General features: G+C 50.8%; 1 protein-coding gene across 4 annotated transcripts; it reads left to right on the top strand.

Moving 5' to 3' along the window:
* The first annotated feature begins 224 nt into the window (after window positions 1–224).
* DDI2 (DDI proteasomal shuttling factor 2) lies at window positions 225–22,520 on the top strand. 4 transcript variants are annotated; one of them, XM_054647988.2, is made up of 10 exons: window positions 227–409; window positions 4,798–4,927; window positions 5,869–6,099; window positions 7,947–8,073; window positions 9,865–9,992; window positions 10,519–10,647; window positions 11,376–11,479; window positions 11,865–12,054; window positions 16,163–16,225; window positions 16,310–16,447. In XM_054647988.2, the coding sequence occupies exons 1-9, from the start codon at window positions 272–274 to the stop codon at window positions 16,177–16,179; spliced, it is 1,194 nt and encodes a 397-aa protein (XP_054503963.1). In that variant the 5' UTR covers window positions 227–271; the 3' UTR covers window positions 16,180–16,225; window positions 16,310–16,447. The 4 variants fall into 4 exon arrangements, with proteins under 4 accessions (XP_054503961.1, XP_054503960.1, XP_054503963.1 ...); XM_054647986.2 differs by lacking the exons at window positions 16,163–16,225; window positions 16,310–16,447 and adding an exon at window positions 14,200–14,517 and having other exon boundaries at window positions 225–409; XM_054647985.2 differs by lacking the exons at window positions 16,163–16,225; window positions 16,310–16,447 and adding an exon at window positions 14,190–14,517 and having other exon boundaries at window positions 225–409.
* Window positions 22,521–27,053: the final 4,533 nt, after the last annotated feature.

The raw sequence follows: 27,053 nt of genomic DNA, 5'->3' as shown, positions 1-27,053 counted from the left end.
ACACGGGGAGCCCAGAGGAGCCCTGGGTACACAGGGATCGGCGGTGCCCTGGGGACACAGAGGGGACACGGGGACCGGCGGTGACACCCGGGCCCCTCCGGCCCCTCCCCCGTGCCGGCGCGGGGAAGGGGCGGGGCCTCCAGCTCGGCGCTCTCTGATTGGCCGAACGGCTCCGATTGACGTGGGCGCCTGACCGGCGGGGCGGGCGCTTTGCGACGGCGGCGCTTGACGGCGGTGGCGGCGGCGGGTGCGGGTCCGGGCGGGGGCGGCCATGCTGCTCACCGTGTTCTGCCTGCGCCGCGACCGCTCCGAGATCACCTTCAACCTGCAGGTGGACGCCGACTTCGAGCTGCAGAACTTCCGCGCCCTTTGCGAGCTGGAGTCCGGCATCCCGGCGGCCGAGAGCCAGGTCAGGGCCTGCCCCCGCCCCGAGCGCCGCGGAGGGCCCGGCCGGTGCCCCCGGGCTGGGAGCGGCCGTGCCCCTTCTCCCTCAGGGTCGGGGTCTCCCGGGCTGGGAGCGGCCGGGTCCATCCGGGATCCGCCCCGGCCATCCGGAGTTTGGGGTTGTTTGGGGCGGTGGGTCCCTCCCGGTCCCTCCCGTCGCGGACCTTTGGGGTTTGGGGAGAATCAAACCTCGCTTTTCCATCAAAATCCGCTCGGGAGAGGGCTCCGAACCCCCGGTGCCTGAGGGTGGCCCCTCCGCGAAAGGCTCGGTCCGCGCCCGCCGCGCAGCTGAAGGAGAGAAGATAATGTGGGTTTGTTTTGGTTTGTTTTATGTTGAGGTTTCGGAGGAATTTGATGCTTCAACGGGGCAGGAATTGGAGCGAGGGGAACAGGAGTCAGCCCGCGGGGGAGGTGGGGGCCCGTGGTATCCTCGAAGCCCGGGAAATGGGGCTGAAATGTTCGGGAAAGGGTTTATTTATCCCATCGAACCCCTGCCAGATCTGGGGCGGAAAGGGCGCATTGAGTCTTTTCCTCCCTTTTTTCCACACAGGTGTGGGGACCGAACAGGCACGTCCGTGTGGTTTTCCCAGCAAATATCCCCCTCCAGCCCGGATCCAGGGCTCGCTCGTGTGCCAGAACACGGGGGAGGCAGCGTGTGGGGGCGGCTCTGGGCCATCTGTCTGGGCTTTGCTCATGTTTTGGGTTCAGTCCCGCGTGTTTGGCCGTTCCTCCCCGTTTGTCCTGGGCAGGGCGGTGTCGGCTCCTTTCCTCGGCGCCGGCCGTGCCTGGCAGAGTTTGTGGAGTTTGGCGGTGGTGGCTTTTGCTTCCCGAGCCTTTTCCCAGTCTAAATTAACAAAGTGTTTTTCCAGCCAAGGTAGGATTAGTCAGCGCTGGAAGAGCTGGTGCAGGGGCAGCCCCGGGGCTGTGGTGTCCCTCACCCAGCAGGTTCCCGATGTTTGGCTTTCTCTCTGCCGTGGGAGAGCCTTGTTTTCTGGAATGGGAGGTTGGTGGTGACAGGGAAACAGTCTCAGAGCAGGGGCAGGAAATCCAGGTAGGGTGAATTCTCTTTTAGGAAAAAAACTCTTGATTTTGGGCAGTTGTAAAAGGAGAACCCACCTCACACAAAGGTTCCCAGCAATCCTCCCGTGGCTGTCACAGGCACCAGTGAGTTCCCAGGTCTGGGGACAACCCCTGCACGGGGGACTCTGCTGTGGCTTCGACACCTCCAGGCATGAACTGGAGCATAAACTCCTCACTGTCACCTTTGTCCCTTGTGTCATGGTGACCTGCAGTTCCGGGTCTGGTTTAGGGTAGCGAGGGGTCACTTCTCTGTGTGTTTTTGGTCAGGAGCTCCCTTGTTTGAGTTTTTCCAGCCCAGCTGACCTGTGTGGGGTTTGGGTGCTGCCAGCCCCAGGCGAGGGGAGCAGCGCTGCGCTTTTGTAGCCACCTCTGCTTCCTTCTGCTCATCCATCTGCCACCCGTGCATCATCCTGAGCCGCGTCGTGCCGTGCTTGCCAGGCTGTTATTTGTCACTCCTCTCTCTTCTCTTCCTGCCTGGTGTTTGTGAGGTGTTTTGAGGACCTTCAGTGGGGAGAACACGTTGGACAACAGGAGAAAGGTGGTCAGGCCTTGGCAGGGGCTGCCCAGGGAGGTTTGGGGTTCCCATTCCTCGAGGTGTCCAAGGAAAGCCTGGACATGGCACTCAGTGCTCTGGGCTGGGGACAAGATGGGGATTGCATCTGATGATCTTGGAAAGCTTTTCCAGCCTCAGTGATTCTATGAGAAACTTAAAATATCCAAGTTATCAGAGAGGCAGCTCCTTGTGTGGAAGGATTTTGCATTGTTAAATCACAAATAGGCAGTTTTACATTTACCAAACTTGGCTGTTTTCTACCCTTTTTCCTCAGCCAAGGTAAATGTTGCATTGAAGGTGCTGTGTTGGCACTAGAGAGGATGAATTTCATTGTAAGGGTCATGCAGGGTGGAGTAAACCACTGAGTATGTGGAGGAGGGTTAATCCCAGCCTTGTTCTCTGCTGGTTTGGGCAGTGAATTCTGGGTGCTGCAGTTTGGGGTTGGGCAGGGAGCTGTGAGGTGTCCAAGGGACGCTGTGGGCACAGGTCTGAGATAACAGAGGGAGCTGCTGGTGGCTGTGGTGATAAGAGGAGCTGGGCAAGGCAAGTGGAAATAATCTGACTTTGCAGTCTCCTCCACACACCAAGGCCGTGGCTTTCTGGGAGAGGGGACAGGAGGCTCTCATCAGAGCCACGCTCTTCATTCCTTCCCCTCATTTATTTTCTCTGCGTGCCCTCCATCTGTGCCATGCTCAGGAATATTTGATGGGCCCAGGAGTTGGCTTGATGGATGGCTGCAGGTGGTATCCAGCACTCCTGCCTGGGGTTCCCTGCTCCACAGGAAGGTTCTACCCTCTGGCACTGTGCACAATGAATCCATGGTGCCTGCATCCCTGTCTGAGTCACCTCCAGAAGAACCCGTGTCTGGTGCCTGCCAGCCAGCAGAGCTGCCACCAACCAGACAATCAAAAGGCAGCAAAATCCAATCAGTTTGTTTTAAGAGTGGGGCAGAATGGGTCAGCAGTGGATTAATCTGTGCTGCTAATGGACGTGGCGAGTGCCAGGCGCTTAATTCATTGTCTGGGATGTAAGGCTGAACGCTCATAAATCCAATCCCAGCAAGATGACAGAGGTAAAGCCTCACTTAAACTGATTAACTCGTCTCTTGCAGAGTGTCTGCGCAGGGAATGTGCCATTTCAGATTTGGGTGTGCAGCTGGGATTTATGACACGCTGCCTGTGCTGTGGCGGTGCTGCCTCAGGCCGGTAACGTGAGAGGCTGTGCCGGGCTCTGCCAGCACCAGCTGACCTCGGTGGTGCCTCTGGGGTGGAGGCCACTCACTTTCAAATCGCTGCCCATGGGCCCTGAGAGGGACCTGGGGTGTGAGGCAGCGCTGAGGCTGCACACTCTGGTGGAGGGGAGGAGGCAGGAAGCTCGTGCCTGCTCCCATCGTGTGCGTTTCCCCGAATCTCTGACTGCTGCCCCATGAGGTTCTGGTCATTTGTGTTCCTCCTGCCTTATCTTGCCTTGCACTGCTGGTGCTGATGGGTCTCCACTGCTGAATGCTGCAGGGAGAGTGTGTGTAAGATGTTGGAGTTGCTGTAGTGTCAGCCAGACCTGAAGACAGGTAGTGATTGTGGTTTTGGATCTGCTCCCTGTGATAGCATCAGGCAGAGCTGCAGCCCATCCCTGCCAGGACTGCCAAAGCTGCTCCCACGTGGTTCAGCCAGCCCCAACCTGTGGCTAACGTGTTGTTGCTGAACTGGCCTTTTCCAGCCCCAAAGAGTTTGGCTAAACAAGGTGGTATTTGTGAAATTTGAGCGTGTGCCTGAGGGGTTTAGGCCAAGTTCTCCATACTCTGGGCTGCTGCCAGGGCAGGAGGTGCTGGGCTGATCTTCCTGGTCTCACTGTGCTCCAGTGACAGCACAGAAACCTTCATGTTGCCAGATGCCATTTCTGGGAGCTTCTCTTCCAGGCTTATGTTACATTTTGGGCTTTCCCACAGCTTAGAGCTTCTGTAGGTATTACAGGTCTGATGTTCATGGAAATGTTCCTTGGGGATTATTCACCTTTATCTCTGTGTTTTTATGTTTAGTCTATGGAGCCCTTGTTAAAGCAGGTTATCAAAGTAGAAATGGATGTGACTTTGTTTTTTGTAGTCACAAGAAGTTGATTCCTTGCATGGACTGATGGCAGTGTTGGGAGCAGAGCTTTGAGTGCTCTGGGCCTGGAGAGTTGCATCACTGGAGTGAACTGGAAAGCACTGAGCTAATGAATAAGGTCCCTGTAAAACTGGTTATTCTGGGGAGCTGTGTTGTGGCAAGAGGCAGAATGATGGATGTTGGGCTGGATCTACCTGGATTGGTGCTGCTGGCATGTCTGCAGTTGTCCAGGGTCAGTGGGTGCTGACTTGGGGCAGGGAACGCTGCAGAAAATGCCTGCGGCTTGTGTAACCGTGGAGTTTGGAGTTTGGGAATGTGGACAGACAGTCCTGGTCAATACTTGCTTCCCTCTAATGATCTTGGCCTCTGATCAGGGGAGACTGGCCCTTCTCCATGGTGCCACAGCTGGATTTTGGCAGGACCAAGCCCGTGTTGTTCAGGCAGGAGCGTGTCGAGGCCCTGCTGTGCCTGAGGCCTGTGAAGACATCACACCTTCCCTTCTGAAGCTTGAGATGGATCCGCAGGATTTATTGGAATGGTTTTTTTCTTCTCCTATAACAAAATAACATCTTGGTTTTGTTTTAACTTCTCCTCTGCCTGGTGGCTCTCCTGGCACAGATCGTTTATGCCGAGCGGCCGCTGACCGACAACAACCGGTCCTTGGCCTCCTATGGCTTGAAGGACGGCGACGTGGTGATCCTGCGCCACAAGGAGACGGTGGAGCCGCGGCCTTCCCTGCGCTTCCCAGGTGAGACAGGCCCGTGCCAGCTCTGCCTGGGCCTCAGGGGTTCACCAGCACTGCCCAGCACCAGCTCTGGCAGTGTCCTTTAGCACAAAGTGCTGAGGGGGGGAGGCTGGCTGGGTAAATGACCCAGAGGGCTTCTGATTCAGTGTTTTATTCTGAGGAAGGCAACACTGTTCCTCTGGGGAAGTGTGGAGGCAGTGAGGAGGTGACTGGTTCAGAACAGGCTTGGTAAAGGTGTGTGAGTTTCCTACAACCACCAGTTCCCTTCCTGCTGGATTTGATGGTGCAGGTGTGCATGGCTCAGACCAGGAACAGCCTCTGTGGATGTGTGTCCTGATCCTGTCCTGTGGCACATTCCCTGAGAAGCCACATCTTGCCAAACCCAGTGGCTTAATCATGTGTGCATGCCAAAGGCTCCTCCAGGAATGCCTCAGTGAAGCCCTGCACCTCTGTCCTGCCTTGCACAGCTGCTCCTAGCAAATGTCAGACATAAAATATCCCTAGGAAAGGTGCCACAGGCTGAGACGGGCGTGGGAGCATTGCTGAGGTCCTCATCCTGCCTCAGCTGGAGGATGGGTACCTGCAATGCAGGTCTGCAGGACTGTTAATACTTTTTTTTCCCCCTGCTTTTTTTTAACCCAAGAGACTCTGAAGTGCCTCAGAGCCACTGGGTTTAGCCCTGTAGTCCCTCCATGAGGAATTCACGTTTGTTAAGCAGGGAATAACTAGTCAGCAAGTGCATTTCAGGGGATTAGAAATGGGGCAGACAGGTGAGACCAGTTACATAAACGAGCCAGTGTTGCTAACCCAGTAACCGGGGACGTGGCTGTGCTTCCATCACGAACTGCTGCTCTGCTGAAGCATTGAGGGCAGCTCTTCCTTCCCGTGCTTTTCCCAGCAGAACCGCAACCGTGAAGCACCGACGCCTGTGCCCTTCCTTTCAGGTCTGCCCAGGATCGATTTCAGCAGCATCGCCGTTCCCGGGACATCCTCGCAGCAGCCGCCGCCCCCGGCGCAGCGGCCGCGCCCCTCGCCCCCGGACGCGCCCTCGTTCCCTCAGGGCCTGGACAACCCAGCCCTGCTGCGGGAGATGCTGCTGGCCAACCCCCACGAGCTGTCCCTGCTCAAGGAGCGCAACCCGCCCCTGGCCGAGGCCTTGCTGAGCGGGGACCTCGGTGAGCCGGGCCTGGGGCTGGGCTTGGGGCGGGGTCAGCTCCCGTCAGGGGCAGCCCCGGGGGTTTAACGAGCTGGGGTCTGCTGCATTCCTTGATGAAAGGAGCAGATAAAAGGTGCCAGTTGAGAGCGCTCGAGGCAGAGGCCCTCCATTTCTGGGTGTATTTCTCCTGTTTGCCATCTTTAATATCCTCTTTAATATCTCCTATTCAGAAATATAAGAGGCACAGACAATTTGGATGTCTGTGAACACAAGTGACTCAGCTCCTGATTTTTACCCTAAGATACTCCTTACTGCACATTTTCCAATAAAGGTGGTGTGTTTGCTGCATCCCAGCTGGGACTCAGCAGAGAGCAGCACACTCCAAACCCAGCTCTGTCCATAGTGACCTTGTGCTGTGGAAGTGAACTGCAGAAAGGGAGAGGGAAAAGAACAAGGAAATGGTGTAGGAACTTTCTCAATAGAAATAGTCATAAATGTGTAGGTTTCTGTTAATCTTGGAAGTGTCTGTGTGTTTTGGGCACAGTTGAAACCTCGTCCTTTGCTTCTTCTGTAGCTGATGTTGGTCCCTTGTTCTTCCTGTGGTGAAAGATTTGAACTCTGGTGTCCTTTAGGTGTGAAAATAGGGGAGTTTTGGGCTGCAACAGATGAGCTCCTGAACCTCTGCAGGATGTTTAGTTGGGAAATAAATCCTGTTGAGTGTGGAGAAATAAATGAAGAGAAGCAGCTTCTAGCAGAAGATTTTATCCACTCTCAGGGTTAAATCTGAGTGATTTTTCTCTGTTAGAGGAAACCAGAGAGGAACTTCCATGGACGTTGTCAGCCTGTTCTGTTTTTAACTCTGCCTTTAGCTCATATCCAGAGCTGAAGCTTTTTTTGCACTCTCAGGCTTTTTCATGCATCTTGCTGGGAGTTTTTCCCATCACCTTGAGCAGGGGTGCTGCTCTTGGCACAGGAAACCAGAGGTTAAGCCCAAGACACCCAGAACTGGCTCCTCTGCTGCTCTGCCTGGTCTGTGGACATCAGGCTTTGACCCAGTTGTGCATTTTCAGTCCCAAATTGCCGCATTGGGCTGTCAGGAGGAAGTGGTTTGGGCTGGTTTTCCCTTGCTGTGCTGCACTGCTGCTGCTGGCAGTGTTTGGGCACAGATCCAGCTCAGCTCCAGCTTGGATTCCCAAATATCTGCAGAGATCCGTGCCCTGTGGCTGTGCTGGATGAAGGCACCTGCTGTACAAAAGCCTGATTTCAAAAATCCAACAGTCAAATATACCCAAGGCCTCCCTGAGCACATAACAGCCTTTGAGCCAGAGCAGCTTCCAGGGCTGCCAAGGCCTTTTGGGGATGTATGTGATCCCATTCAAGTAGTAAAACATGGCCAGAGGCCATCTGGAAAGTGGAAATCTAAAAACTGTGATCTTAAAATGTGCATTTAGACCTGGCTAGCACTTCCTCATTCCAGTGGTAGGCATTCAGCTCTAGGGATTATAATCTCTGGTTTTGCCATGTTCCTTGGGTTTGAAAGGAGTTTTGTCATTAGCCTTTTGTGTATTTTTTAAATTTTTTTCCCCTGTATAAGTGTATGTGCCAGGAAATTGAGTTTGATTGTGCAGTGTTTGGGTAGGAGCATGAGGAGAGCGAGCTCTGTCCAGTTGCTTTTCATCTCGGCAGGTTCCCAAGTTTGCCACCGATCCTCTGAGGTCCTTCTGCTGCCCTCAGAGGAAGCTTTTCTCTGTGTGCTGCTGAGTCTATTCCTCAGCTGGCATCAAAAGAAGCGTTTGCTGTGCCAGAATTGGATTTGCAAGAGTAATTTCCAGTAAAAAGCATTTCTTTCTCTCCCTGTTCCCGCAGAGAAATTCACCAGGGTGTTGCTGGAGCAACAGCAGGACCGAGCCCGGCGCGAGCAGGAGAGGATCCGGCTCTATTCCGCCGACCCCTTTGATCTCGAGGCACAGGCCAAGATAGAAGAAGACATAAGGTAACAAACCAAAGGGGCTTGTAGGCATTGGGGTCCTCTCTGGGGAGAAAAAACTGCTCTGTGCTTCCATCCATGGTGGTTTTTTCCTCAGAGAAGGCAGAATTTAAGCACATTCCTTGTACCAAGGAGTTTGTTTGCAATGCTCTGGGCCACCTTTGCACGTGGGAAGGTTGGGATTTGGGAACATGGAGGTGCACCCCATCCTTGAGATATGTCCCACTGAGATCACAGAGTGTTGTTCCCTGTGAGGGTGGGGAGGCCCTGGCAGAGGCTGCCCAGAGAAGCTGTGGCTGCCCCATCCCTGGAAGTGTTCAGGGCTGGACAGGGCTTGGAGCAACCTGGGATAGTGGAAGGTGTCCCTGCCCATGGCAGGGGGTGGCACTGGGTGGGCTTTAAGGTTTCTCCCAGCCCAAACCATTCTGGGACTGTGTGACACGAGGTGACAGCACTGTTATCTGTGCTGTGTGTGTGTTGTCTTGGAGCTGCCTGAGCTGCTTCACTGGAGCACTTGTGGAGAGCACATCTCCTCTTGAGGCCGCTGCCTGGGGCGTGTTTTGAAGCCAAGAGCTGGGCTGGTGCTGTCTCCCAGCTGAGCTCTGCACAGCAACAGGGCATTGTTCCTCCCAGCTGCCCTCGAGATTTGGTTTTGCATCCTGCTAATTGTTCCATGTCTGGCTAATTCACTGATGAGAGGCTCTGCAGAAATGCATCCTGCTCATCAGCTCGCTCCCTCTTGCTGCCTTCCAGATGTAATTGTGTTGGGCTGAGGCTTCATTTCTTCAGCTGAGTGGTAAATCCTGGAGTCAGTTCATGGCTGGTGGTTTTCCCCTGATAACAAAGTGTCTGTCTGCTACAGACCCATTGTTGGTCAGAACCAGAATTCACTGGTGGTAGGAGTGCTCTCACATTGCCACTGACAAGGTGTTGGTGCCAGATAAACACCCAGAAATGCAGAAAATAGATATTTGTAGGTAGTGAAACATTGCTCAGAGGCACAGGAACGCTTCCCTTCTTCCTTAGATGAGGGACAGATAAAGGGGATGTGCCCAAGGTTCTGCAGCTGTTTGGGCTGAGCCATCCCCAAATGTCACACCCCACTCAGTGAAAAATGAAATGGCATCAGAATTGAAGCCTTTTCCCCTTTTTTTTGGGAGATAAAGCAGTTTTGGATGCAGTCACTACAGATGCCCATCACTTCCAAGATTATCCTGGGGCTGGGAGGGATTTCTTGAAGAGCATTTTTTTTGTTGGCTTGAATTTGCACCAAGGGCTGGTGCTCATGGTGGTGTTCTTTCTGCTATTTTGCTCACCTCCCTCCTTTCCTAGCCTGGAAAAAGAAAGATACCAGGGAAACCTGAGGATTTTAATGTTCAGCTGCTGTGTGGGATTCCAGTGATGTAGCTATTGGCAACACCTCCATGTACCCTCGGCATGACTAATGAATCCACAGGTTTTTTCTCTGAGTTCTCCAGGTTAACATGGACATCAGGGTCCTGTTGGCAACACAAGGCTGTCAGGAGCTGAGGTGTGAGTTAGGCAGGGGTTGGAAGGGGCAGTGGCTGCTGGGGAGTGACTCACTGTCTCTGCACTCAGCTGAGATCATTCCTAGCAATCTTCAGCTCCCAGCTCTGTGCTTCACTAAGGAAGAAGCCTTTGCTGTGGTTTAAATGTGTGTTTGTAAGGGGAGCAGCAGTAGGTGGGATTTCCAGGTCTGTCTGTGAATCAGAGGAATGTTACAAGGTCTGGCTGACAGAAATTTTGGTCTTTCTCTCTCTTCTCCACAAAATTCAGGCAACAAAACATTGAAGAGAACATGACAATAGCGATGGAAGAGGCACCCGAGAGCTTTGGGCAGGTGGTGATGCTCTACATCAACTGCAAAGTCAATGGACACCCCGTGAAAGCCTTTGTGGACTCAGGTGCTTTCTCCACACTCTCCATCACTGAGGGCAACAGTCAACATTCCAGTAGTTTCCCCAAAATATCCTTCAATAAAGCAATGCATGACAAGATTTTGGAGCATTTTACTGAACCCTGAGCACAGCCTGGTCGAGCAGATTGTTGGGATAAGGAATGTGGGAGCACCCTGGATTAGGGCTCCTGGGAGAGTTTCTGGGACTTCCATGCCTGGAAGGTCTCTGCCATCTGTGTGTGTCTTACCCCATTTTACAGACTGGGAGATTTCACACGCCTTTAACGTGGTAGTTCCCATCCACATCCTGCAAGGAGAAGTTCTTGGGGTTGTTCCATCCCTACAGTAATGGTCAGTGCTGACCCACGTGTGGGCAGCCAGGTCAGCACAGTGGGATTCACAGGAAGCCTTTATGCCCTGGGGCAGGTGGGTTGGTTTCCCAGCCTCTGAGTGCCAGATCTTAAACTCTTCCAGGAGAAAATAAAAGTTAGTGCTGAGCCATGAGGATTTAACACGAGTTCTGTTGCTGGTAGGTGCCCAGATGACCATCATGAGCCAAGCCTGTGCTGAAAGGTGCAACATCATGAGGCTGGTGGATCGGCGGTGGGCTGGCATTGCTAAGGGTGTTGGGACACAGAAAATCATTGGCAGAGTGCACTTAGGTAAGTACTGGCATTTTTGGGGCAGCTTTAGCAGGGGTTTGACTGCATTTCCTGCAATCTTGGCACTGAGGATTGGTGCTGTAATTCCTAGGAGCTCCTGCAGAGTAAAATCAAAGTGCATCTGAAATGTGTTTGTTTGTCTTGGGCACAGAACTCTGTCTCATTTAATGCTGTAACACTTGGGGGTGAGGGAGTCCCAGCTCCTGCACACACAGAGGACACAGGACATGTTCTCTGGGGGCAAAACCCGAGTGAATGTGAAACACCACAACCTTCCCTGTTTCAGGTGGCACTGCTGGGCAGCGTGAGCTACTCAGGAAGGGTTCCCACACAGTACAGTGTTTGCTGTTCCTTTGGAAAGAAAAGCCTCTGTGCTCTTGTGCAGCTATTCTGGATGGAGGTCACTGCCCTTATTACCAAAAAATCGATTCTGTTTCCTGTTGCTGCTACTTAGACTTGTGCTCTAATAAACTGTTTGCAGCCCTCAAGCTTGGAGGGTCAGAGAAGCAGTACAGGAGGTTCTCAGGCACATCAGCTTTTAAAATAATTACTCTGGGACCATGGCAGGCCTGGCAGTCCTGGGGCTTGCACAGGGCCAGACTTTCTGGGGCCAAAACGGTGCATCAGAGTGCTGGTTTCAGATTCTCCCAGACCTTTCCCTTCCCAGGTGGAAGAGCAGAAATCAGATTGTTGTGCTGTAGTGGGAACTTCTCTGCCTTGTGTTTCAGCTCAGGTGCAGATCGAAGGGGATTTCCTGGCGTGCTCCTTCTCAATCCTTGAAGAGCAGCCCATGGACATGCTCCTAGGACTGGATATGCTTAAGAGGCATCAGGTATCAAAACCTCTTTTGAAACAGTTACCCGGCTCTTGCAGGTTTAGCGAGAAGTGCAACATAAATTCCTGGCCTGTGAATTCATAGGATTTTCCTGGGGAGAGTTGATGGTGGATTATCTTCCAGGCTGGAAGCACATCCATCATGGACAGCTCTAGGGCATCTGGCTGCTGCCTGGAGCTTTTTCTCTGATCAAAGATGCTCAGAGCTTTCCACCAGAATGATTTATTACAAATTGAGTCAGATGGGGCCCTTTGGTTAGAGCTGATACCGCTGGCCCACCCTTAGCTGTCCGTTGGAGACAGATTGCCTGACCTTGTGTCTCCCTTCATCCCAGGGGCCACCTGGCTCTCTGCAGGCCTGATGTGTGGATGCTCTCTTGCAGTGCTCCATTGATCTCAAGAAGAACGTGCTGGTGATCGGCACCACGGGCTCGCAGACCTCCTTCCTGCCCGAGGGGGAGCTGCCCGAGTGCGCGCGGCTGGCCTACGGCGCGGGCCGCGACGACGTGCGGCCCGAGGACATCGCCGACCAGGAGCTCGCAGAGGCAATACAGAAATCCGTAGAGGAAGCAGGTACCAGCAGGAGCTCACTTGGAACAGGAATCTGTGCATTTTTTTCTGCTGCATGTCAGGATGTCTGTGAGCAGTTCCCCTTCCGGCTCCTGGGAGCAGCAGCAGCCAGTAAAGGGTGGAGAGAAGGGGCTTTATTCCTGCTTGTGGCCTCTGAGTGCACTTCTCTCTTCCTTTCTGGGCTGCAAAACCTGCATGGAGGCATTCAGGGCTGTTAGCTGTTGATTTGGCGCTCTCCCTGCAGCTTCCCACCTGCTCTGGTTTCCTGGCCTTCAAGCTGTGGAGGTTAATGGTTGTCTGTGGCTGGGATCACATTGTTGCTCCCGGCAGGGCCGTGGCTCAGCTGTGCTGCTGCTGCTGCAGCCTCGTGTGAGCACAGCTTTGGGGAGGCTCCCAAAACCCTGCTCTTATTGGCTGCACCACGTAAAAATAGAGCAGCTGTAGCAGTGACAAAAGTTCATGACAATTTTTAGAATTCACACTATTTCAGCGTTTTTCCCTGGAATGATGCTGGTGCCCTTGGAGGGGGAATTGCCTCCTTGCAGTTGCTCAGAAGTTCAAAAGCTGAATTCACATCCTCAGCCTTAAATATGACCTGCAAAGAAAACTTTCACCCTCCTGCAGTTTTGTTCCCAGTGTCCCTAGAATCCAAATGCTGCACAGATGGCCACATGGAGTTTTGGTGGCTGCAAAATTGAGCAAAGTGATTTTATTTTCAGCCAAATAGCTGAAAGCTGAACTATGAGCCAAAATCAGTCTGAAACTCAAATTTTCTGTTCAATTCCTCCCTTAGTTCAGCTTTTAGCTGAAGGGAAAATTCATTATTTTTTCCCTGTGTTCCAGAGAAGCTGTGAATACCTCAGGGTGTATTCCTTAAGCCTTTTCCAAAACTTTTAAAGATAATATTTTATATCCAAGAGTTCTCTAGAGACCTTGGAGTTTTACTGCTCATTTTTCCTCTGAAAGAACACAGTAAATTCTGCTTCCTACACACATGTAGAACTCTTTGCTGGGTCAGATTTAAGCTGATCAAGTTGATCTCAACATTTTGCTTGCTAATATTTTAAGACTCTGGTGTGCCCATATTTAAAATGTAAATGAGAAAAAAAGATTTAACAATATATTATTATATGTATATTTATCTATCTATTAGATACTAAAATTTATATATATTTATATATATATATGTATCTATATATATATATATATCTAGTTGAAATGCACTGAAATTTTTCTTTAACACCTCCCAGTTACTGTTTCACAACCCAAAGAGTAACAGTTGGTTATAAATAACGAAGTTAATAACATTAAGGGGAGCACGGGACTGCACTTATTGCTCCCTTTGGCCCATTTTCTTCCATCCTAAGAATATAAGTTTTCCAGAAATGTAAAAAACCTCAGAAGGAAGGTCTGGCTTTAATGAATCAGTATGAAATAGTTTAAATGTGTGACTTTTCTAGCCAAATTTGAATGTTTGTTAACTGAAGTTGCAGCCAGCAGAGAGAAACACAAGCATGGGTTTGACCTTGTGATGGGGTTTTGATGTTGCTAAAGGTCAGGCTCAGGAGCCTGGGCCCTTGTCTGTTCCCACAGCCTGGGAGGTGTAAATATCAGTTCTTTCCTGTGAAAACCTGGAGCCTGGTTAGCTTTCAGAATATATTTCCACTCTGAATGAGGCTTTGCAGATATTATGGTTGGTTAAATTTAGTTCTCAGTTAAAAGAGAACTAAATAACAAGCAAACCTCAGCCCAAACTATGAGTCTTTCCAATAAAAGTATTTCAGACAAGTTTTTTAAACAGAAAAGTGCCTGAAATTACTTAAATCCAAGCTGCTTATGTAGCACATATGGTTCTAAGGACCATGAGGCTTTGTTCAGGCTAGTCAGCACTCGGACACTTTCTGTTGATGCTGAGCCCTAGAGGAATGTAGAAGATTTATGGGAATAGGAGATCCATTTTGTGTGTTCACTTAGTGCCCATCGAACACCGAGGCACAGAACTAAAGTGGCTCTTGTTCAGATTGACTGTGACAGTCCTGACAGTTCTAGACACAGTTCTAGCCTCTGGCCCATAGGCTTTTGTTGGCTGTATCCTAAAATGTCAGCACATTCCTTTTTTCTCTCTTCCAAAACTTGAGTTGCTGCTAGGCGGTACCAAGAAAACCAAGAAAGGAAAAAACAGAAAACGGAAGAAGGACAGAAAGAGAATGTGATGCAGCTCCAAAGAAGCTCAGCTCCCCACAACACGTGTGTTCTTTTATAACTGGAGCAATTTTTGCTGCCTTCCAGGAGATGGTACAACACAAATGGCTGCCTGCACCTGGAGGCTATTAAAGTGCTTGTTTTGAATGCACCTGGATTATCCTTGAGCTTTATTTAATCCCCTGAAGTCCACTTTAGGGAGCCTCATGATTTCTGTCAGCTGCTTTGCTGGTGGTTCAGCATTTATGGAAGGCAGCTGAGGTGGTGGTGGAGTGCTGGTGGGGTTCACTGAGATCCAGGACCTCCACATCCTTATTTACCTCTGAGGGCTTGATGCTCTTTTGTGCCAGTTTCCCACCACTGGGGAACTCAGTGATCGTGGAGGATTTACAAACCTGGCAGCAAAACTGGAGCTGTTTTGCTGAGGAGGAAGTGTAGCCAGGCAGCTCATCCCACACACACCTTTTCATCCAGGCAGCCTCAGTCCAAGTCAGTGCCACCACAAACAGCTCAGGCTGTTCCTGGTACAGAGAGGAATTAATCCCTGATGGTGCACTTTGTGGGGAAGAGTTTGTTCCTGGTTTTAGCTGGATCAATATCCCTGGTGGGGCTGGGACTCAGCTCCTGTGCCTACCCCAGGGGAAGGATGACACTGAGGAGAGCTTAGTGGAAAACCAGCTCCTGCTGCTACCTCAGTGCAAATCCCTGATGTGTCTGATCATACCCTAATTAGTGATCCAGCAGGTCAAAAGACAGTTCTGCTTCCTCCCTGAAGGGTTGGTTTGGGAGCAGAGACACGAATGTAATCATTCCACATAGAAACAGAAAGGATCCCTCTGGTTTTCATCCACATCCTTTGTCACAAAGCTCTTTGCCACCCTTAGGAAAGATGAGCAGCAGGGTGGTGTCCCAGCAGGTACTGCACTGGTTTTAGTTACCAGAGAATAAAAGGAACAGAGAACAAAAGGCTGAGGACAGGCAGGTTTCTGTTGTGTTGTGGAATTTAAAGGGAATTGTGGCTGGAGGTGTAGGCATGGCAAGCTGTGCCCCAGTACTCCTGTAAAAAGAGACTCCAGGAAAACCAGTGGTGTGTGTTTAAAACCACTGGGTTTGGGAAGGGAAAGGGCAGCAAATCACAGAGGACAGAGCCTGGGTGTGTGATCCTGGCTGTGGGGTCAGGACAGGCATTCCTACAAAGGTCCTGTGAGTGATTTAACGAGTGCTGGATGCTGATACATCAGCGAGATCAGACTGTCAGCAAGATAAGGTCACTTAATCTCCCCTGATAACTACAGCCAGTGTTCAGTGCTTCTGATAGAGATCTGCAATTCATCTGCTCCCTGTGAGGACAAGGAAGCATCAAGCTGGACTTGACTTTTGGGTTTTCTCCTTTGCTTTGCTCTTCCCAGCCTTGGGCAGCAGTTCTTTTGGGGGATTTCCTTCCCCCTACAATCTGTACGCTTCCCTTTAGCAGCCAGCTGGTGTTTGGACACCTTCTCTCGGGTCTGCTGGCACTGCTGGGAGCACAACCCAAGAACTGTGTTGCCATCTCAGTTCCCTTATCTCTGCAATGTGTCTCCTGAGTATCTCCAGCCAAAGGCAGAACAAACAAGACCGGCACAAGACACATTGTTACATTGTGTAGAGTTTACCAAGTGTCTAGTGTGACCCACAGACTGCTCAGTGGCATAGCCAGTACAGACCAGCCTTTAAACTGTGCTCTGGCAGAGTTATTCTTGCCTCGATGTGCCAAATTTGCCAGGCAGAATCTTTCTGGGAGGCAGGAGCTCCTGCAGCCTCTGTGTGCTGGACAGTGAGGAGGGGAGCTGTGCAGGACTGTAACCATGCATGGTGTGTGCTCTGAATGCTAACACGAGTTTGCTGTGTTTGTTTCCTAATATCCAAACAGAGCGTCGGAAGCCTTGATGCATGTAGTGTGTGTTTACTGCAGCTGGAGTGGGCCACAGACCAGGTATTTAGAGCTACCCGTTCCAGTTTGTGCTGCCACGGTGCTTCTGCTGTGTCCTGACTGCTCCTTTCCTTCTGTCTCCCATAGAGAATAGTGACAAAGAAACTACCTCACTGGAAATGCCCTCATTACCAGCTTCTGATGGGTTTCAAAATCCAGTCCAGTCTTCAGGACTAAATTCCAAGATCTCTAATCCCACAAATCAGTTACTTGATCGTTCTGTCTCTGCCCCTGCTTCAATTTGCTCATCCGAATCCAGCCTTGCAGAGCCCATTGATCCTAGAGCCGTCAAGACTTCTGACTCTTCACCTGATCACCAGATAACCCCAGAAAAAGAACATGCTCTGGTATTACAGCATCATTCTAATAGCTCTTCCTTGACAAATAATGACCCCTCTCTGCACACCGGAGATGGAACCTGCTCCAATCCAGCTTGCCTTTCACAGAAGACACTCAAAGAAACATTTAGTGCTGACATTTTAAAGGAATGTAATAAAGAACAAGATCAGGAACATCCTCTGGAAGTGACAAAAGTCCATTTGGATGACACTGCTGCCAAGCACAGGCAGGATAAAGATGTCTCTCTGTCTTCAAAGCAGGAGCAAAAACATGAGCTTCCCACAGACCATCGGATGTGCAAAGAGCCAGAAAAGGAACATCTTGAGGAGCAAACTGAGACAACTGACCCAGAACCTCCTTGCTGTGTTGGTGGGGTTGAGAAACCTGCTGTGGCAGAAGCCAAACAGCCAGAAAATCCTCCCATGGAAATGAGAGATGAACTGGAGAGAGCAGGTCTTTCCTGTGTGAAAGGGAGTATCCAGCTGTCAGCCTCCTTTAGCCACGTGCACATGGAAGCCGTCATGGAAATAGATGCAGGGGAGCAGGCTGCAGCTGAAGCACAGAGCTCAGCAGGGCAGCAGAAGCAGCAGACTGAGAACAGACATATTTCCAACCTGAACTCGGAGGCCCTCTCCATGGAGGTGGAGTTGCTCAAGTCTCCATCCTCCTTGAGTGATCCACTTTCCACCAGTGATGTCCTGCAGTCTCAAAGCACTGGTGAAATTCCTGCAGAGTATCACGAGTCGGCTAATTTGGCAGCAGACAGCTCTTCCCCCTCCAGCACCCAACAGCTGGACATGGATGCAGGAAAACCTTCAGAAGAGCAATGTTTCCCTCTGGCATCAGCCTTGAAAGAGCTTCACAAACTCTTGGTTATCAGTCGGAAAGGAGAATGCAAGATCCTTGCCTCGGAAGAAGTTTCCCAGCTGGAAACAGGTCAGAGAGAGCCAGCAGTGCAGCAGAAGGGACTTCCTGAAGGTGAGCAGAAAGGCTTGGATCCAGCCAGCCAGGAACAGAGCTGTTCCTTCCCTGAGATGAGGTCTGAGGGTGGAGAAGCAGAGGGGAGCCAGCCTTGTGGTTCTGGCAGAGAGCACATCAGCACCGGGCCCGTCAGTGCTGGGCAGCCTGTGCTCAGGGCAGGTGCTTTAGAGAGGCAGAAGGGTTCAGGTGAGAGCCATGTGGGCGTGCTGGGTTCTGCAGCCACCCCTGGCCAGCAGCAGAGCCCAGAGCAGAGGGAGGTTTTGGCAGGAGGTTCTCAGAGTGCACCTAGTGCAACTTTGGAGCAGAGCACACCTGTTTCCTCCACACCTGCTTCGGGTGAAGGAGCACCACAGGATACTCAGCGCCTGTTCACAGGAGCACCTGGGAGAAGTGGCAGTGCTGCTCCTGCAGGTCCATGGCCACTGGGTGGGAGTGAGGAACCACTGCTGAGCCCCCCAGCTGCCTATACCAGACTGACTGAAGCAGGGGCTTCTTCACCCCCTGCTTTCCCCGTGGCTGATGTCGACCGGATCCTTGGTGCTGGTTTTACCCCACAGGAAGCTCTCCAGGCCTTGGAACAAGCGGGTGGAAACGCAGATCTTGCTCTTCTCATTTTGCTAGCCAAGAGCATCGTTGTTCCCACGTAACTGTGGAAGAGGGAGCTGACTGGGGGATCTTTTCTTCTACAGGAGTGTCTCAATTACACACCACAATGGACGAGCAGAATGTTGAGCCAGATTTTTAAAATTATTTGCAGCCAAAGTAACACATCTCTTCTGTTTCACTTGTTAGATTTGGGCTTTGAAAGGAAAGAAAACATCCTTGCATTGTGTGGCCAGGATAGCTTTTAATCATGCATACTGGATTAAAACTCCTAGTTTTATTTAAATGTACGATTTTAGAATAACCTCCAATGCTATGAATAAAAAGCAGCAGCCACTGTGCTCACTGCCCTGTCCGGCACAAAGCAATTTGTGATGGGAATTGGCCATACATGCACAGGAGGGAGGTGAACACTGAGTCCAGTGTGGACTCTGGATGTGCTGCAGCTCCTTGGAACCCAACATCCAGCTGTTGAAATTATTCTGGCAGCTACTAAAGGTGTGTAGATGCTCCTGGATGTGTAAGGCTTTTGCCAGAGGAGTGAGGGGTTTTTGGGGAGCGTGGGTTTTCGTGTGTGCATGGGGAAGGCTGATGCTTATTTTTGCCAAACCCTTTTATGCTTTGATTTAGAGTTGGACTCAATGATTCTTGTGTGTCCCTTCCAACTCAGAATATTCTGTGATGCTCTTGGGCCAGTGTGTTCCAGTTTACAACATGGGGATAGAAGAAGGGAAGGGATAGAATTTGGTGCTACCAAAACTTACAAGATACATTTTAACTTATTTGGAGATATGCTGGTATTAACTATAGGGATGGGGGGGTGGGGGGTGAGGGAAAAAGAGTATTTACATTTTTTTCTAGCCTTGCCCACATCATGTTTTTCCTCATGCAAAAAAGAACAAGCTCAACCAGTTTAAGGCTAAACCTTAATGATGAATTTGTTTAACAAACCAACTGTGTGTTATGGCTCTAAATCTGCCTGTGCCAGGGGAGGAATGAACTTCATCTCAGTGGCTCCACACAGGGCTGTGAGTGGAAGAAGGAAGAATCTGCTTTGCTGTGCTTTGTCTGGATGGCTGGGGTTGGTTTGCCTCGTGGCTGTGAATGCCATGGCTGGGGGTGCTCATCTGACTCTGACAGCTCCTCAAGAGCGAGGGCTCCCCAGCAGGGTCACAGAACAAATGCACTGATGTGGCTTCTGCATCACAACCATCGTGGCCTTCTGGGATATCTCTGGTGAGTCACCTGAGCAGTGAGGCCTCACCGAGGCTGCGCTGTAGGAAGCCCTTTCCAGATGCTTTTTTGAGGGGGAAGAACTCCTTTGTGATGCTCTGGAAAGCCCCAAAACTCTGTCAGGGCTGGGGAAGGGAAAGGAAGGCGTGGCTGAAACAAAATTTTAAGTAGGAGCTTTGATTCAGTCCCACTTGCAAATCTCAGAAGTGGCTTTGGGTTTGGTGTTTGTCTTGAACTTGACACGTTGAGCTGAACCTGGAGCAATGGCTCAGCAGCACCAAACACATTTTTGTTCATGGCTTCCATGTGGTCTTGTGGTTGTCTCAGGCCTATGTCCTGGTGTTTGTGTTCCCTGTTGCTTGAGCAGGTCTCCTATGTGTGTGCTGGGCTGTTTTTATGCAGGTGGCATTTAAAAACAACACCGATTTGGTTTCATCTGTCACCTCCCAGGAGTTTGTGCTGTCATTGAGTGCTGGTGTCAGATTTGCCTCAGACACTTGGGCAGCCAGGAGATCCTTTGGAGTAATAAAGGGCTTTAAGGCATTCTGCTGTCAAATGGAGCTTCTCCATGAGCTGGGACGGTACCATCCGGACCTGGAGCTCCCAGACAGGTTTGGCTGACATCCCTCCATTCCACCATGAGGGAAGCAGTGCTTGGCTGTCTGGAGCAGCATCCAGTGATTCACTTGAGGCTCTACTCAGAATGAATTACTGGAGCCAGACTGCAGCTTTCTCATCTTCACTGGGCAGGTGGTAGAGTTACCCCTGCTGAAGGTTTGGTTTAATATTCTCCTTCCAATGAGCACCTCAGATCAGCAGAAGCCCCTCTGTGAAGGGCAAGCTTGGGCTGGTACAGGAGTACAGTGTCAGCAGGTCTCCTTAGAAGCCTTAGGAAATAGGATCTCTCAGACCCATTCCTGTCTGCATCTGGTTCACCATCAGAAGCAGCAGCAGTGAGGCTCCCAGATCCAGAGCAACCTCAGAAGGCTGAATCTGCTCCTGATTCACATTGCAGGGTTCGGTGAGGTGGCCCTGGGAGCAAAGTAACACAGGAGCCAGGGCCAGGTTGGCTCTCTTGGTGGGGGAGAGCTGAACCTGCACCCTTTGCCTGTGTGTGGATGTACTGCCAGCTGCTTGGAGCAGCAGATGTTGGCTACTCAGTGTTTGCCACTCAGTGTTAGCCCCTTGTATCACTCTCTCTGTTTCAGAAGCTGTTGCTCAGCTGGCCCAAGTGGTGCTGCTCTGCACCCAGCTGGTGACAGGCTCTGCTCTCACGGCCACGCTGACTTAGGCTGCACATAGAGAATTTATTCTATAAAAGCTTTAGAGCATCAGCCAATCTGCTTCAGTGCTCAATTTTATACCTTGTCAAATATAAGTTTTGAATCCTGCCCTTCTGCCAAAGCTGTATGGAAGCATTTATCCATAGTGCTAGAATTCCATGGGTAACTCTTCCCAGACTGCTAGAAACAAACCCTGACCCCCAACTGATAAATATTTCTAAAACTCTTTTATCAAGTAGGTCCAAGCCTGGTGATTTTAATCTCTTCATTTCCAAGCATTGCTTTGAGTGAATGGCTATGTGCTGCTAAATTAGTGAATAATTTTTTTAGGAGCAAGATCTAGTATAAAATTGGGGCAGTGGTGAGTACTTCAGGTTAAAATAAAATGTAACAGAATGTGTGCTTAGCCAACACTGTCTGAAAGTTGTCTTTGTTTCAACGTGTGTCCTCTCTGCTGCATGTACACGCACATGCTCTGTTCAGCCTCCAGCATCCCTTCACTGCTCCCTGTGCTGGCCTGGCCCTCAGAGTGGGAGTGTTTATAGGAGAGGAGGGATGGCAGAGTGCTGTGGCTGATTGGCTACAGCGGGGGATAGAGGTGCCACCAACAGCTCTTCAGGTTTCCAAGGAGCCAGGTATTCCAGCCTAAAATCAGACACTTTGTTCTTTTCTCTTCCCCCTCCTCATTAACCACTGCTGCAGTGTCCTAAAGTCACATCACTTAACAAAGGGATTTCACCATGGCAGTCCAGCTCTAGAGAATAAAGCAGTGCTCTCAAGCTGCTTTGTAAAGCTGCCAGCACCTGTGGGGACCCATGTGGGTCTGTAGAGCTCCTTTCTGAGTGTGCCCTGGAACCACTCCTGGTCTCTGAGATTTACTTTTTTTCCTTAAAAATACTGAAGGAATTCACTTGGCCTCTTGGTGACTGTGTGTTTGTGTACACGAGGCCACAGGTGAACACAGGGGTGATGTTTAGTGGAATCCCAACATCTGGAAGTTTCTGGGCATGGGTAATTCTGACAAGAGGAGGGAATATTCCTGATGACTGTCCCTGGCATGTTTACCTGCTGCAGGACAGAGCTGAGCTACGCTGTTACCAGGACAATCTGCCTCCTTGCTGTGTATGTTTAACTTTCTATGTAGACACTTGGTCTCCAGGACTGTTAACCTTGTATGTCCTCCATGTTCCCCTCTTCTGTGTCTCCCTCCTGCTGTCTCCTCTTCTCAAAAGTAGCAATATTTAAGTGTACTTGCTGAATGCTCAACTTCAGATCAGTTTTCTGTAAAACTATGCCATTGATGAACAAAAAGGAGGAGCAGGTCCTAGAGGTTTCTTCACCAGACTTGGACTTCCTGCCAAACAGCTCCCCAGAACTCTAACAGGAATTCAAAGAGGAGAAATCCAGAGGTGTTTCTGCCTGCCTCTCTCGGAAGTCAGCTTGGGAAACGAGGTCAGTTTCATGTCCATCATTCCCCTCTGAGCGCTCGAGATTTCTTCCTGCACTGTGTAGACGAGGCTTAGTCCGTGATCCGAAGCGCAGCGGTTTGGGTCACGCTTTAACTGATGCTTCAGAGTTTTACAGACTCACGTAGGGAACTTGAGGGAATCAATACTCAGGAATCCTAAAGCTGGTTGTGTTTTGTGTCATTGACTCTTGTGGGCTGAACACGCTGCAGCCTCGCAGGCGGCTGAAGAGAGGAGTGGGTGTGTCATCAATGGGATGTGGTTCTGCCCAAAGTAATACACACTTGATTCTTTTTTGATTTTTTTTTTAATATTGGGGGACTGTTTATCAACAAATTATGTGTAAAAAAAAATTTGATATTTAAAAAAAAATGAATAAACACTTTATCATAATGTTGCTTGGTTGGTCTGTCTGTATTTTTGAGGTTGGCAGTTCTGCACTCAAATCCTTCAGTGCTTTTTTTCCCAAAGCCAGTGGATTTTCTGTAACATAAATGCTGCCATTTTGAACAGAGTGAGTAGAAATCTGTAGGTAAAATTATTAAGATTGGGAGGGCCTGAGAACAGACTTGAGAAATTCCTGTATTCCCTTTCTTTGGGGATGAGTTGTTGGGTCCTTCATGGAGGACTTGGAAAAGCATCAGAGTAAACATAAAACTTGGCCATGGCACTGTCTGCTGGAAAAGTGAATGGGACACTCCTTGTCTCCTACCTGAATACCTCACTTCCAGCCCAGTTAGCAGATGGAGATTTATTTTTCTGGTGCTGGAAGCTAATTTCTTGGCTCATTAAAAATATTGGCATTTAAAACCCTGGAAAGCTCATTAGAGTTTTAGTTAGAAATAGCTTTTTTGCAGTCCCATTCTCTTAGTGTCACATAGTAGAACAGGTTTTAGTAGGGAGGCACAGAGGATATTCCTCCTCTGAAACTTGGGGCAGAGTCACTAACCCTAAGTTAGTGACAATGCCCCACAGTTCCTTTTTCAGACCTTTAAAAACTTCCACTTTTCCTTGTAACAGCACTGAGGTTTTGGCCATTTTAAATGCCTGCAAACCAGAGCTGTGGGTGCTGGTGCCAGGTGAGAGACACAAACACAATGGGTTATGATTCAGTGACCGTGACAAACTGGGCAGTGGTTTCCTCCTCACGTGTTCAGAGCTCTGCACGTGATGCTGGTGTCACTGTTAGAGCTAAGTGAGGTCATTGTCATGCAAACGACATTTTGAATTCGGCTCTCAGGGTGGGAAAAGGGAAGGTTTGATGTGTGGGCTACTACAGCCTCATCATACATTGGCCCAAGGGTTGCTGGGAGATGATTTAAGGATTGAATGCTCTGGTTCAAAACGACTTTGAGGACTCAGGCCCTGTCTGTTCTGCTTGATGAAGGCGGTTTTATTTTGGTAATGTGTAAAAATTGTGATTAATGGCACAGTTGTGTTCATGCTTAGGATTGTCCCAGTCTGAATTGGCCTGATGTCCTGAAGCTTAACAAGGTTAGGTTGTGGCTGCCCCTGGATCCCTGGAAGTGTCCAAGGCCAGGCTGGATGGGGCTTGGAGCAGCCTGGGACAGTGGAAAAGGTCCCTGCCCATGGCAGGAGTGGAATGGGATGAGCTTTAAGGTCCCTCCACCCAAACCATTCTGGGATTCCATGAATGGGGGCATTGATTGGCACCCTGAAATCTGCAGCCTTTATACAGCCAAGAGAGGGTCAGGCCCCATGCAATAAATGTGCACTCCAAGTTGGTGTTTTCCTTGGTTATCTTTTGTGGGCCTTTAGGAGTAGAGGTCTCCCAAAAACTTCCTGCAGAGGCCTGGAGTTTAAAAATAACAGCTGGAGGTTCTTTGAGCAGTCACGTGGATGCATTAAGAGCAGGAGGGGGATGCAGAGGTGAGCGTTCCTTCATGCAATTTCCTGCCTCAGAGTAGTTCAAGGAATGGTCAGCAGAAGGAACACGACTGAGCCATTGCTCAGGAATTCTGCAGTGCCTCCATCAGCCCCTCTGCAGTCCCATGTCTGAGCACGTGCCTGGTGTGGCTTTGCCAAGGGAAAACACTTTTTGGGCCAGTTTGTCACCAGAATGGGATTTGGGAAATCCTGCTGGCCCACCTGGCTTTTGACTCACTGTGACCTTACACTGATTATCTGCTGTGCCTCATTCCCTGGGGGTAACTGGGGTGCCAGGACCCCCGGAAGTAACCACTAGACTGTGACATAATTACCTCCAGCAACCACTTGTGCTAATTACAAGGTGCTGCTGTGTGCTTGCCAATAAAGCACTGAGTCAAACACAAGGATGTGAGTGGCTGGTGACTGAAATGACTCCCAACAGCCACTGCCAAAGGAATGTCTGGTTCCCAGTCTCTTTGTTAACAAATGGAAATGGGAAGGAGTTTAAAACTAAACCACTTGTGCCTAAGGAAATGGAAGTGGTGTTCACAGGGCTTACTGTTGACTTACCCTTATAACCCAGCAGTTTCTTCCATGGTTTTCCTAATACTATTTTTTTTTCCTCCTGGAATCCATCCTGCAATTCCTGAAGTGTTTCTTGTGCCTCTTTAATTTCCCCCTAGATCACTGGCAGCATTACTGAGGTGCCCTATGACTGCACTGCATGGGGTGGTATCTTGGGAGTATCTTGCACATAACACCCCTGGCTGCAGGGGGTGATTCCCCTCAGTGACTCACTCTGTGCTTCCTCTCTCTCCATCCATGACAAGCACCTGATGGCTCTGCTCCTTGGGGATCATGTTCTCCATGCCAACTTTGGGCTGCAAATATTGAGCAAAAAATTAAAACTTGGGGAGAGGGTGGGAAGCAGCCCAGGATATGGTGGGAGTGGGATGGATCCTCCCAAGCTTTTCTAAGGAGAATGGGAGCTGCCTAAATGCTGGGAGTGGGGAATTTTCCATGTAAATCCATAATTGTGTGGTGGGTGCTTTAAAGGATTATAACCAACTCGTTTCACTCAAAGTAAAACAAATACTTGGGGCATTCAAAACATTCAGGAAAACAGCAGGACACCAGGAAGTCTGTTCTACCATAGAATCCCAGAGTGGTTTGGGTTGGAAGGGACCTTAAAGCTCCCTCCAACCATCATGGGATTACACAGTGTAATCTGGTGCCTCCAGAGCAAGGAGGAATGCAAATGGATGCTCGTACCTGCTGGTGCTGTACAGCTTGTTTGCCTTATACTTTATGCTTTAAATCCTAAAATTCACCAGGAAAGCATAAACTGGTGTGTGGGATCTGTTGGGCTGCTTTACAAGCAGCTGACTTTAGTCTTTCCAGTGATTTGTTGGGGATCAGGCTTGGGTGTTTCAGGATTTCCTCAATCCCCCACCAATTCAGCAGGAGAGAGTCACCTTCCTCCCCACTTGCAAGACAAGCTCTGATCCTTGGGATCCCCTTTAATGCAATGTTTCTGTATCTCCAGAGGCTGGTGGGGAGCTGGGAAAAGTTTTTTGGTTTGGCTCAGTTTTAACGCATGCACCCTTCCCCTTCCCCTTCCCCCATGGTTTCCAAAGCTGTTAATTAAACTGGCTGGGCCATTCCTGCAGGGAAAGAGCAGGCTTGGCCTGGCGTGGTTTTTCCATCCAAGCCCTTGCTCAGCCCTTCCCTTCCCTGCCAGCAGGTTATTTATGGAGGAAGGGGTGGGAATGGCAGGGAATGCACTCCTGGAAGCTGCTGGCTTTCACATTTTTTAATTGCTTTTACTTTCAGTTCCATTTTCAGTTACCAGGGTTGGGTGATGCAGGCGCTAGGCCAGCCCCAAGTCACAACCCTTCACCTCAGCCTCAGGTTTTATTTGTAATTTATCTTAAGCCTTTTCATCAACTCCTGTCTCTGTCTTGTGACGGCAAATGGGGCTTGTACTTGAGGTTTTTATGAACTGTTCCCACCAGTGGAGGGTTGGGCTGGAACAATGTGGCCCATCTTTGGATCCATGGTGCCACCAGCACAGGGACCCCAACAAAGAGCTGGATCCCCCATTTCAGGTTGCTGGAGCAGAACTGAAGGAAGCACTGCTGAAGCCCGAGGTGGTGGGGTGCCATATGGAGTGCCATTTTCCCCTCACTATTGATAATTTCCTTTGAAGCCAGCACCCCAGAGTGCAGCAAAGCTGCAGCCTGGGCCCTGGCTTGGAGGGCTGGGTGGCTGGTGGGCACCTCATGTCCCCAAACCCACTGTGTGTCCACTCAGCTGGCACCCAACAGCACTGTCCCCTGCTGTCCCCCTGGACTGTGAGGGAACCAACTCCCCTTACCCCCCTCACATCCCTTCTTGCTGTGAAAGAACCAATGCCACCTTCTCCCGTGTCCCCTCACTGTGTCATGGCAGTCTCCCAAATGCCATCTCCCCTCATTGAGGTCAGGGCCATCTCCCCTCATGCCCCTCAGTGTCCCCAGTGCCCTCTCCCCCCACATCCCCTCACTAATCCCAGACTGTGAGTGAGCCAGTGCCACCTCCCTCTATGCCCTCACTGTCCTCAACTCATGTCCCCTCATGTCCCCTCACTGAGCCCCGGGCTGTGAGGGACCCCCAGTCCCACCTCCCCTCACTGTCCGCCGTGGCACATCGCCTCGCGTCCCCTCACTATCCCCTCACATCCCTTCAGCTGCCTCCACCGCCATCTCCCCTCAGGGGCTCATGAGGGATCCACCGCCATCTCCCCTCACGGTCCCCTCGCGGGGTCACGAGGGTCCCCCCGCCGCCGCCGCGGGCGCCATTTGGGGCGGGCTGGGTTCGACCCGGCTGGGCTCGGCTGTGTTCGGCCGGGTTGGGCTCCATTCGGCCGGGTTGGGCTCCGGTCGGCTCCGTTCGGCTCGCCCGGGCTGGGCCGGGCCGGGTCCTCCTCCCCGGGCGGGGCGGTGCCGTTGCCGGCCCGGGGCGGTCCCGTTGCCGGCCCGGGGCGGGCAGCGCCGC

Source organism: Agelaius phoeniceus, chromosome 24 (assembly GCF_051311805.1).
Source record: "Agelaius phoeniceus isolate bAgePho1 chromosome 24, bAgePho1.hap1, whole genome shotgun sequence".
Classification (NCBI taxonomy): Eukaryota; Metazoa; Chordata; class Aves; order Passeriformes; family Icteridae; genus Agelaius; species Agelaius phoeniceus.
Note: the sequence above shows the minus strand (reverse complement) of the source record. Positions and strands in the feature narration are given on the sequence as shown.

What these genes read in the sequence shown, in the direction of transcription:
- DDI2 (XM_077190087.1), top strand. Translation starts at nt 16,342, where the DNA reads ATGCCCTCATTACCAGCTTCTGATGGGTTTCAAAATCCAGTCCAGTCT.